We start from the raw sequence: 13470 nt of genomic DNA on the forward strand, positions 1-13470 counted from the left end.
TACAGCCATTGTTTTATTAGCTAATTAAAAATGAGTCCAATTCTCTTTTATGGAGTATTTTAAACAGATTCTGCCCCCTATGCAGTCTATTAATCTGATTGACCTATACATTGGGGGGGAAATTAGTTCATGATTTTAGCTAGGCCTCTTTGTGACATCACCATGAGCTAATTGTTATATGATGCACTACTTCCTATGTACTGTTTGTCCATTTTGCTATGCTGTAGAATATGGCGGCGATATATAAATCAATAATAATAATTAGCACATGACCTCTTACTATTTCACTTTGCATTAATGGTTTAAACATGTTTAATTGTACAGATCAGCTGAATATGCTGTCCCTTTATAAATAAATAAAAAAATTATGTCAACCAGTGATGTCATGCAGCAGGCAGAGCCAGCAAGTGAAACCATTAGGCTCTCTTAATCCAGTACTAGATCCATATTCTTATCGTCAACATTCATTCCATCGAACGGTTTATTTTAATGAAGCTTTCATTTGATTGAATTGATATAAGAAGCCAATGTTTTTATTTGCCCCGCAGGGCAAGCACTGTATACTGGACGTATCAGGAAATGCTATCAAGCGACTTCAAGTAGCACAACTTTACCCCATAGCCATCTTCATTAAACCTAAGTCTGTGGAGTCATTAATGTGAGTATTATTTGCAAATCAAAGTATATATAATTTGTCTTTTAAATGTGTTTCTTGGTTACAATAAGAACCATCAATAGTTCACATTCACATAAAAGGTCTCAGTAAATTGCTGCCTAAAACAAAACCTTCTTTGGCCATTTTACATGTTGGAAGATGCGATATACCGAGAACCTCTGAACTAACTTTAGGAAGTCACTGCCACCCACTCGAAAAATCTTTTTAAAAAAATCTCTGCACAAGAAATGGAATGTTTAAAATATTAAAGTGGGGAGAAAAGCGCATATTTATAGACTAAAGCGGGTGACCTTTACAAAAAGTTCCACATCTGTTTTTTTTTGTTATTCCAAATATGTAGGCATTTCATAAGAATTAAAGAACCAGTCAAATTCCCAGTGAAAAGGGCCAAATTGGGGGCAGTGGAGAATGTGCTTTTTTTTATATAGAACAGACATTTTTTATTTTTTTTTATTTTATGACTGCATTTTTCGTATTTAACCAAAATGTATGGTGGTTCTTACTATGAAAGCACTAAGAACCATTTATGCTCAAACTACCAACTCTCCTAACTCCTAACAATTTCAGGAAACCACTGAATATATCTTTCTCGGCTTTAAAAACATTTGAAAACCCAAATTATGTTGCTTTTTTTAAGACAGGTTTAACGATGTAACATTTTACCTTGCTGTTCAAATCCTTGGGACGCTTATTCCCAAAGTAAATAGTTTAATTTTTTTTCTTATTTAAAAATATTTTAATTTTGCTTTTAGGGAAATCAGCAAACGTCTCACAGAAGAACAAGCTAAGAAAACCTTTGACCGGGCACTCAAGTTAGAACAAGAATTTGGAGAGTTTTTTACAGGTGATTCTTTTTTTCCTCATTTAATCTTTGTGTTTTCAAATTCTGTTATATTGTTTCCTATTTTTTTAAAAAATGCACTAAACAGCTCCATTACCATATGTAATCGCACATCTTTATCTGCTAGTAAAGTTTAATGTGAAAAAATTATATTTTACAATTGCTAATACTAATACTAATCCTAAATAATCAGAGGAGCTCATGGTTTTTTTTGGCTAAAAACCTTTATAGCCAACTGAAGAAATATATCATCGATGTATCGATCTACATGAAAACATCTCTACTTGTGATAATGGCGTTCCTTTACAGCCTACCATATGTATTTTAATATGACATCATCTTTTATTTTGTTTTCAGCTATTGTTCAAGGTGACACTTTGGAAGATATATATAACTCGTGCAAATTGGTAATCGAAGACCAGTCGGGGCCTTTTATCTGGATTCCTTCGAAGGAGAAGCTATAACTTAGCCGCAGATGGGATTGAAAGCTGGGAGAATGCTCTATTATTTGAAAGGGGTTTTTTTTTATGGTTCATTGTAATTAGGATCTTGAAGTCTGTGAACTGTTAATGAATGTAGAACAAACGGCGTGTCACAGGCTGAGACTCGAAACAAACGGTGAGTGCCCATTGCGGTGTCGATGGGGCGAACAATGCATTGAGGGGAACTACTCCTTGACCCCTCGATCAACCCCTACCTATAGGAAAGAACAGCGCTACAAGCCCCATAAACATCTTTATATACTCTTGGCATGGAATATCAACCATAGAAATGCATCGTACCACCAGAATGCAAGAGACATCGAGTTCTTCTGTGCTTGCTGAGCTCACCGAAATATCATATTCCAACCTCGTTAGGCTTTTCCTAATCAATGGCGCACATCGGTATCCCTTTCATCCACTCGGAAAATACATTGATTTTTTTTTATTATTATTATTATTAATTTATTAAATGGCCAATTTTGCATTGACCTGACAAGCAAGTGAAATATCATAAAACAAGCAAACATGCCCGTGAATTAAAAAAAAGGGTTAAATAGCATGTTTAATACAAACATTCGTTTATAAAGGATGGTTTTACGTTGACGTCTTTTGTGTTCTGTGTTTCTGCTTAGTCTTCGATTACATCACGTCAGTTATGTTAAATGTTACAATAGATTACTATACTCAAAACCATTATTTTATGTGGCCAAACCCCCCCCCACAAAGAATAAAGGTCTGCGTAAAGCATCAAAAATAGTGATATTAATTCTATTATCTTTTAATTCTCTTGTTTTTAGCTGAAACCTTTTTTTTTTTCAATAAATAAAAAAAATGTATGTATTATGTAGAAAAAAAATCCATTATGTTTTAACTTGAATATTTAAACTTAGGGTTTCTTATTGACCTCGATTAGACTTTAGTGACTAATTATTGTATTTATTTATTTATTTATTTATTTGGGATGAAATGTGTAATTGTTTGGAAAATTATCATAGATTCATTTCATTGTCTGAAGGATTTTTAAAAAAAATATTTTCTATGAAAATTCTTTGAAAGATGTGTGTACGTATAACCGGATTATGTTTTCATAGAACCAAAAAAAAACGTAATATATGTTTTATAACTGAGGGCATCATATAAATGCTCTTTAGAGCACTTGGATGTGGAAATGTGGTCACGTCTCATTAAAACGCTAACATATAAGGGGATAAGAAAAGCAAAAAGATTGCAGTAAATGCTTTACTATTGTATTCAGTTAAACATAAATATATGTAATGCAAAAAATATACAGCATTTGGACTTCTATCTGTCACCTACGGTTTATATTTTATTTTTTTATATGTTTATTGCAAAATGAGACCCTCCACTACAACAAAATTGCATTAGGTAGATGCTTGTTGTGATTGACATATTCCCAAGGAACATATCAACTTAAAAATTGCTGCTACATATAGAAAATATAGTGATTTGTAGTGAATAATGTATTTTTATATGTTATATATTATATGTTATATGTTTATGTATTCTTTTGTTATGTACGTAACCACGGATACAAAGACCTGAAGGTTCCCTCTTCCAGAAAAAAAAACCTCAAACTTGTCTTTGTAATCTTTGTTGAGTCCCTATAGTAATAGAAAAGGCTAGGGACGGACCCAATTGCTGGAATATTTCTGGATCCATGAAAAAGTAGCTCAATATCCAAAAAAAATGCTGGGGTCTAGGAGTCAAGTGAGATAGTCTTAATCCAACATATTATTATTTATTGTTTTATATAGTGCCATGATATTCCACAGCGCTGTACAATAGGTAACATATAACGTGTTACTCCAACCATCATGGGAACTTGGAATCATTTTTTAAAGGGAAAGGGAGAGGCGCTAACCAAAAGCGCTCTTTTGGATAGGGCCAATAGGGCCAGACTGGGGACGACAAGGTGGCCCTGGCACTTTAAGGCAGGTGGCCACCAGTGACGGCTTGATGTAAGAGGCTTCACGCTATGTATGTATGCCCACACTGACTGCAACTGGGCCACACGCTGTGGTGCGCATGGAGCAATGTTGGCCGCTCCATATAGCCGGTCCAAGTCTCCACTCCCTAGAACTTTACGATTAAGAGATGTGGCGAGTGAAGTTTCATTGTATGATTTGATCACTTCATACGTGATATGGCCCCGTATGGAGAGATCGAAACACCCTTTGGTCTTGTCCACCTCTATGCTAAATGTTACCTTTTTTGGAATTACGTATTATATATGAAATATATATCTTTAATTCATTTTTTTTACCCAGGTCAGACAACAAATTGAAAGTTGGAAATCTAAAATTCGATTTGCAACAAAAATCAGCCAAAAAAACAATGTATTATTTCCATACAACTGGCAATAATTAATCCGCTCACTCAACATATATTGTCTCCCATCAATTTGTCTGCTTATAGGCCTATTTTGCATTTTATTAAGTGATGATTTATATTCCGCCATAATTGGCCAAATGCCTAATAATTTTGAAGTGATAAGCGTATAGTTGCATTTACTGCATAATATTCTTTGGATATGAACTCATAAACAGTAGTAATAGTTACTTTTATTTTTTTAACTTTAACGGATCCTTGGAAAATACAGAGTGCTGTGTACCAAACATTTCATATTTCACAGTATGAATGTATCATTAAATTAAGAAAACAGGGGGAAAAAAATAGAATTGAGTAGAAATATTCCACATTTCAGAATCTGTTTTTCTTTCAGAGCATTTTTTTTGGGGTGAAAATAATGAATATTTATATAATATTTGTTTCGTCATGTTCTGCGCATTCAAGTCAAGGGTAATACTGTGGCTAAGTACAATCAGTATGTCATTCAAGCCATCGTAATGCTTTATTCATTGATCTGTTTCTTGTCCATAATTCTGATTAATGTTCAACGTTTAGACATGCCATTGCACTTTTTAATGTATATATGTACATATATATATATATAAACGTGTAACAAAATCACCATGATCTGTGTCGAACAGTGTTCTTTAGTTATTCACTGTGTTCTCAACCCTTCCATTTATTACCTTGTTTTAAACACATATGTTATGGGAATATATTTTTGTTAAAAAGAATGGCAGTCTTGAGCTTCAGCCCTTCAGATCGTGTTCTATACAGTAACAATAAAGTGAATAATAATAACGATTATAACGATAAAGGGTTTTTAAGACCATATTGGTGCTAAATACAACGACACAGTGTACCTAAGCTATTACATATAAAAAAATAAAATACAAATGTAAAAAACAGCGAGACTCTAGGGGGAAAGAAGAGAAATTGGTGCTATGTCCCTATAGTGTAGCACCTCAGGGTCTAACATAACATTTTCTATTATATGTTTTATGAGTTTCATATCTTGGTAACATCCGGGTGTCATTGTAGAACGGAGGGTTATTGGTGTTTTGTTTTTTTTTAAATTGCGAAATTATTTTTCACTTTTTTTTTCTCCATTTGTGGTTATTCGTTATGTACCGTGTGCTATCTTCCATTATATCATGCTTGCATGCACAGCTTGGCGTGGGTTACGTGTCCAGTGACCCAACTGGTTTCCAAACTGTGGTCCATTCATCGCCGGCGGTCCCCAGTGTGTTTCTTCTGGATACAGTAACAGTAGGAGCCATTGTTCAGCATTCGATTTTAGCTGCCCTTAATAGTTTTTAACCCCTTAAGGACAATGGGCGGTCTCTATACCCATTGAAAACAATGCATTTTGAGCCCGTACATGTACGGGCTTTGTCATTAAGGGGTTAAACCTGCGGCTGTAAACGGAAAGGTCTTAGCAAATACACAGAAAATGTTCTTAAGGACCTTTTACTAAACAAAATTTGCCTTAATGGAAATTCTAGTTTTTATCATGATGGAGACACTTGTCTTCCAAACAACCGTATTTACAGTCTCAGGATCTGTCTCTAGTTTAATAAATTTAAAAATATGAATACATTTTATTAGCTACACACGACATTTAACACACACACTGCTGCTTATTTGTGTGTTTGATCCAAAATAAGTGGTATTTGTCACATAAAAAAAAGCTTACATTTGTGTTGCCTGAAGGTCCACCATTAATTAACCCTTTGCGCGCCAGAGGTATTAGAAGAAAAGTAAATAAACATGCTTATAGCTGTCCATGTACATGTATTGACAATGGAACCTATTTTTATTTATAATTACTACTTATCTGCCAAGTAAATACTAATTTAAATAGATATATATGTATATACACACATATATAATTTACATATATATATATATATATATATAATTTACATATATATATATATATATATATATATATATATATAATTCTCCACAGTGCTGTATACAGTAATAAACCCCTGCTCTGTATATATTAATAACCCCAGCGCCATATACAGTAATCTAGGTCGGCATTGACAAAAACTTTTATCTCATTTTGTTCCATTAAACTTCTTATTGAGTACATCAATATCATCACTAATGATCCTTCCAATGTCACAGTGACTTATGTACCACTAAAAGCATCAGATTTAATATCCCATTAACCCCTTAATGAATTGCTTTCAATGGGTTTAGGGACCGCCCACTGTCCTTAAGGGGTTAAATGTCACGATCACTGGACGGTGGGATGCCTGTTTTTGGGAGGACAATTTGTCTTATAAATGCCCAAGGATAGATTACCTAAAAACCTTCAGATTACCTAAAAACCTTTGTAGATCATACAGAATACGACCACCCAAGTCGTAAAATGAAAAACTGTACAGAAAGGTTGATACAATGTATCTTTATACATGTATGATATCATATAGATTACCCCTTTGAGGCAAATGGGTACAATTTAATTACTTAAATATTATTTTTAAAAAAATAATAATAAATACAGCCTTGAATTAAAAAGATGCTGATTAGCATGTTATATGAAAGATGTTATTGTGCTCCACACAATGCGTTTATCTGATTTTTATTAAAAAAAATATATAATTTATACGTGAAAATTTTGTTTTATCCATAATGTTAAATTCAACAGATTTATTGAATATACCTGAAAAAAGTAAATATTAATTATCAACAGTAAAATAACATAAAAATACATAAAAATATACATTAAAAATAAAGCATTTTCCTTTTTGTCCCTTCAGTATTTTTTTAGATCATACATTTTAATTATTTTACAAATTGTTGTTGTGCGAAAAAAAATTAAATTCTTCTTATTAACACTTAAAAATAAAGTGATGTAAATGATAACTCAAAACATAAAATGAAGTAAAATAACAAAAAATAAAGAATGCTTTTTTTTCCTGATTTCCCAGTAGACTTTTCAAATATGAAATATAGTTCACTCTGGATATAATATAAAAGAATTCTACTTACAGTGAGAAATTAGGACAGGTCCTTAGAGGTGGCCTAGTTTAGAAAAAAATAGGGGGGGAAAAAATTGGAAAAAAAAAATGTAATGCATCTTTTTCTCCAAAGAATGACTTTGAAAATCTAAATTATATATATAAAAAAAATTAGAATCAATTTTATAAAATTGAAACCCATTGTAAAAATAGTTTATAGCCTTCATTTACCCTGCAATGAATACTTTACGGTATGAGCTTGGTTATTCAACTGACTTTTTCATTCTTTATATTACCCTTCTGTATTTTATTATTATTATTATTATGATTACATTTTTCAAGCAAAAGAATGATAATCTATATTTCCAGGAATATAGTAGATTAACTAAATCTATTTACCAATAATTGCTTTGGATCATTTCTAAATGAAGTAATATGTTTTTTTAAATAAATGCCTCTTCTTTTTATGGATATTAAGACCCATTTGGCCCATCAATTCTGCCCCTTTTTCCTGCTGTAAAGACTCAAACGTTAACCAGTCGTTGGTCTCATCTTTTATTCAGGAGCCGTATGCCTATCCCATGTATGTTTAAATCCCCTCACTGTATTAACCCCTGCCACTATTGCTGAGAGGCTGTTCCATTGACCTACCACTCTCTTCCTTACGTTACATCTAAGCCTCTGACCCTCTCGTTTTAGATTATGACCTTTTCTTCTAACATTTCTCCTCCTTTGAATGAAACTTCCTTCCTGTACCATGTGAATTCCCCTTATATATTTAAAGCTAAATCCCATATTTTGCTTATTTTTCATACTTGGTTGACTACAGTAGGTCAGGGGGTCTCTGGTGGACTTTCTGATAACCATAGCTCCTTATCAGTGGTCCATTGCATCAACATCAAACCTTTCTGTAGTAGTTACTCCCTGAGAAAAGCACTTAAAACCATAACGAAAGTAAGTAATCTCTAACTAGTAACCTTCAAGTAACGATCAAAAAACATGGGTATTCATAAAATATATTAACCTTTTTTTACAAGAGGGTGGAGAAGAACCCTTCTCAATGGTCCTCTATTTCCTTAACTGATCTCCCGTAATTAATTCTGTTTTCTTGAAATAAATGTCTTATTTTACATCAAATCTTAGCTAGAAACCTGGATATTTTCTGTTTACGTGAACCATTAATGCACAATTCATTTTATTTGTAGTCAAGTATGATAAAGAAATCTAGATATATATTGAATTGAAACAAGATTTGTTTTATTTTCTGTGCATGTATTTAAAGTTCCTTTGTGATTTTTCCATCCAATTTAAATTAAACCTTTTTTTTTTATATAATGTATTATAGTGTTTCTTTCTTGAGTAGTTTTATTTTTTACACTTCGAAAAACCACAAATGAAATAAAAAAGACTCTCACAGTATGGTAGACCAGGTTAAAAACTAATATCACATTTAGGTATCAAATCCATTTATTCGTAGCGCATGTTAGGGTCCCTTAGCGAGCACTCAACAAGTCAATGTTTACCAAAAGAAAATGGAGGACATGGTAGACGTGTAAAGAAAACAAAGGTTTTCCAAGGATAGATAACCTTAAGCTACAGTATTGTTTCCATAATGCTGAAAGAGGCAGCTAAACGCAGAGAGAACATCAACGTCGTCCAAAGTCATTCGATGCCGCCATGTTTTATCGGTTCCACCAAGAACGAGTAACCGGAATGTTCAAAGAAACATTCAGTAAACTGCAGTACAGTGAAGTACAAATGCAGTAAAACTGCAGTAAATGTGCAGTATTGCAGTTTTTTCATGTCCAAAAAACTGCAGTATTACTTCAGAAAAACTGCAGTAATTTTTTCTGGAAATTTAGAGATAAGAGTAGAGGTATGAGAGGATTTGGGATTTTTTTTTTGAATAATATTACATAACTGGCATTCCAACTTTTCATTTTCGAACATTCTGAAACTCAGTCACAAATGATTATGCTTTGAGTCGCCTCAAACCCGTGTGAAATAATTTCTTATAGAATATAAACCTGAAAAGAAATACTTACCGTATTAAAGGAAGAAATATAATCGTGGGGACATTTTCCATTTATTCATAAGATAGAGGCAGACTGACTGCACAGTGAATATACAAAATATTAACATTAGTCTTTGGAATACCATTTGCAAGTTGATGAATCGTCTCGTTGGCAACTACCGGTGGTTTATAATTTATTAAATAAAAGTATATCTGATGCCCATAGTAAGAATGTTCACTAAAGGGATCCCATTCTAATCAGTAGGAGTTCAACGCATAAGAGCCAATCGTACATATGCTGGCCGAACACCCAGCTGCAGCGCATGTGCAGGAAATGTACCAAAGTACACTTCCTGCTTTCAGTAGAGGTAGCCAGGGGGAAGGCGTTCAATGAGACACAAGTCTAATTACAATAACTAAAATAATGCACCGATGTGCAATATGTATTTCACATATCAGTAGGGATAGAGTGTTCCCGTAATGAAGGCAGGCAGTAACAAATTCTAAAATAAATTATACAATAACCAAACTTAAAAGCAAGAACGTTCCAGACTATGTGGACAAATTGTCTGTGTTTGTAGGTTACCACCCAGGACTGAACTGGGACAGCGAGGCAGCCTGGCTGTATATCAGTGGCCTTTTATGCTTGAGGCTAGGCATATTCAGCCCGCGGCCATGCACCGTAGCACCCAATCTGCTTCCCGGCGTGCCATATGGCCAGTCTGAGCCCGCGTCCACCATAGCTACGTAGGTAAAGCAGTAAATTTCTTTTTTCAGTGTTTTTCTAACTATTCAGTAAGAATCAGACTTTACCCCTTATCGACAATACTATAAATGTTGTGGGGGGGGGGTTGCATCTGTAGAGGAACAGTTTGTATCCACATGAAATGTTATAAATTCCCCGCGGTTCACAGCACGCCGCGTTGATCTAAAATCCTTCGTGTCATGAAAACCAAAGCAACAAATTAAACATTTTACCAGCGTGGGTCCTTTATAAAACTGCCCGTCTGCGGATATTAAATTAGCAGTCAAGCTTCTAGGGCAGAAAACCTGTTTACTTATCGAAACAGCAGCTATAAAACTAAAAGCAGAGAATTGTTGCAGTTTACCAGATTTAGATATATTCAAGACTCTAGTCGGGGAGGAAACATTACCAGAACAAGATCCTGAGCGTCTAACACAAACATATGGTTTCATAACCATTACAACCCAATTTAAAGAGCATAGCCATTTGCTATTAACTCCTTAATGACAAAGCCCGTACATGTACGGGCTCAAAATGCATTGTTTTCAATGGGTTTAGGGACCGCCCATTGTCATTAAGGGGTTAACCTCATGGAGAAGTAACACGCTGGGGACGGTCTCGCTGAAAGATAAAACATATTGTGAGAGGAGGTTTAGTAAGTACGAGAAAACTTTGTATCTCTATTAGTTTCGGAAAGAACACAATGTAAAATGTTACTGAAAGAATCATTTCCGGGAGTGGGATTAAGCATACGACTGTACTAGGAACGATTATTGTACACAATATGTGCCGCTGCTGGAAAAAAAGAAATAACGATGCTCAACAACATACTCCAACTACAATAAAAGTGCAGAGGGTTTTTAATTGAATTTTGCTGTAGGTAAGGGGATGTTGGGGCATCTCTTAATTTTTATTTTCTATTATTTTATCGACGCTGCTCTTAAAGCAACATAACTAGAAAGACCAGTTTGTTGATACCTATATTTATTTTATAAACTATATATTTTAAAAATAGTTATATTATTTATAATATAATAATTATAATATTAATAATAATGTATATATAATTATAATATAAATAATTATATTATATAATTATATTAATATTTATCATTTTTGGAAGAGGTAGAAACCCTGTAAGAAAAGTCACTTACCACTTGTAGTGAGACCAATCGTGTCCATCTAAACAGTGTTTTTTACATGGACTTATAAGTACATTATATGGCCAAAGGTATGAGGACTCACGTCCTAATCACTGAGTTTAGGTGCTTTAGTCTCACCCATTGCTAACAGGCGTATAAAATCAATCGTATAGGCAGCCATCTCCATAGACAAACATAGGACAGCCTATGGCTCGTGGTCCCTGGGTGCAATATTTTTTCAGCGCCCCTCATAATGCATTCATACTAACATGCAAACTCACACTAACACTATCCACTTACACACACACACACACACCTCCTTGCTATCATAAGGTGTTGCTTAAGGGAGGATTATAAAGTGGGTGAGGGGCCCTAGGATTTCTGACCGTGCCCTTAAAACTCACTAATAGTTTCAAACTCCATTATTTACTTGTGTCTCTCAGTATAAAATCTTGGGTAGCGTTTGATGGGGAAAGGAGAATGATGAAGGAGAATTTCAAAATAGCCATAGTTAAATTCTATCATCATCTCCCTTTTTTTTTGCTCTTTGAAAATGAAAAAAATGGTAATTTGTCCGTCTAATTACACTGATCTGATGCATTTCTGTCTCCCTTAACTTGCTTTTCAAAGACAAGCATTTCAAAGAAAAGTCTACTTATACCGTAATCTTAGGGAGAAAAAAATCTGTTCCAATCAAGTAATTTTTAGTTTCCATATTTGTACGGCCTGATTGTATACCGGCAGACATATATTTTCCCAATCAGACAGACAATAGAATCATGTGAGGGCAGTTTTAGGAGATCAGCTCACGTATGAGTAGTAATCGTGGTTCCGTGTTAGTCTCAAGTAGGGGCAAAAAGTTTAATCTATTAATTAACCCTGACAATTCCAATAATTTTGACCCTTGGTTAATATGACGTCAGGGAGGACTCATTGGTCTGCGTGCTATGTAGCAGCCATGTGACCATAAAGACAAACTTCCATATATATATGCCCCAAATAGTTTATTTAAACACATTAATTGATATGTAAACAGGCAGTAATGTCCAATTAGTACCATTGATCAGTAAGCTCCTGTTTGTTGCTGTTCCTTCACTTTCCTGATACATCAGTCACTAAATATCAAGGGGTATCTGCACCCTCCTATCACACCCAGCCATCATACCTCATGCCCATCACACCTTACACCTCACAGCCATCACAACTCTAACCCATCACACACACTCGCTCCCTCTTACCTTGAGAAAAGCTAGGAGCTCTGACAGATGTAAAATGTGGTGGTCCTGACCAGAGGAAGCAGGAATGGAAAGGAAGGGGCATTTTAAAAATGAGAGAAGCGCTGAATGTCCCTCATCTGTGTTTCTATTGGCGCTGGCAGCCGAAGAGGGAGCTCAAGAGGGAAAGTCTGCTCCCCGCTCCCACTGTAGCAAAAATAAAATTAAAAAATACTGGCTTTGCATTGGGGTATTTTATACTTATGCCGGCACTGGGTTCAAAGGGCTGATTATTGGCTATGCCGTAAAATACCGGCCAGGTGGCAACCCTAATTGCCCCCAAAAATCAGCTCGGTGAATTGTTTGAGCAGGGAAAGCTACCCAAAATATTTAACCTAACAACAATGATAAAAGAAAGTTTATTGGAGCAAAATCAGATAAAACCAGGTTTTTGTCAATGCTGACCTACATTACTGTAGATTTTTTCAATGGGACTTTAAAGTCTCAATTTTAGTTCTGCAGAGCATCCTCTCCCTAATGCGTTACGTGTAGTGAGTCTGCATCCCGGATGTAAAATCCGTCACATACTCTTAGTTTATTCAGCCGAGATATGTTTGCGTGAAAATATTTTTTGAAGTTTTACTGTGCTTACAAAACATGCCTGGGGGGGAAAAAATGGGTGACTAGTTAAAAACAGGTTTTGTCAGGATGAATACATTCAGCAGGAGCGATGGGAAAAGAGGAAAATATAGCCGTTTTTAGCGATACATATTTCTGGAAAGCATGCAGTCAACTGAAAAATAAGTCTGACGTTTTATTTTCAGCCAATCTCAAGATTTGTTACAAGACTTGGTCAGCTCAGGCAGCCAAGTTCTCAATTATTTCAAGGAAAATGGAATCGAGCTCCTGAGGCAAGGTGGTTAATTGTTATAATTCTTCAGGTTTTGGTAAGCGGAAATGCAGTGATTTAAATGCGATCGGTAACTTTTCTAAAATCCTAATCTAAAATCA

The 13470-nt window shown here is 34.7% G+C and overlaps 1 protein-coding gene across 3 annotated transcripts in view; it reads left to right on the forward strand.

Moving 5' to 3' along the window:
- Positions 1-2855, forward strand: part of DLG2 (discs large MAGUK scaffold protein 2) — a 320377-nt gene extending 317522 nt beyond the window's left edge. For all 3 annotated transcript variants that reach the window (XM_053456582.1, XM_053456584.1, XM_053456583.1), the window contains 3 exons: positions 549-658; positions 1429-1520; positions 1875-2855. In XM_053456582.1, the coding sequence (XP_053312557.1) occupies positions 549-658; positions 1429-1520; positions 1875-1981 (309 nt within the window). In that variant the 3' untranslated portion in view covers positions 1982-2855. The remainder of the gene's footprint in view (positions 1-548; positions 659-1428; positions 1521-1874) is intronic.
- Positions 2856-13470: the final 10615 nt, after the last annotated feature.

Source organism: Spea bombifrons, chromosome 2 (assembly GCF_027358695.1).
Source record: "Spea bombifrons isolate aSpeBom1 chromosome 2, aSpeBom1.2.pri, whole genome shotgun sequence".
NCBI lineage: Eukaryota > Metazoa > Chordata > Amphibia > Anura > Pelobatidae > Spea > Spea bombifrons.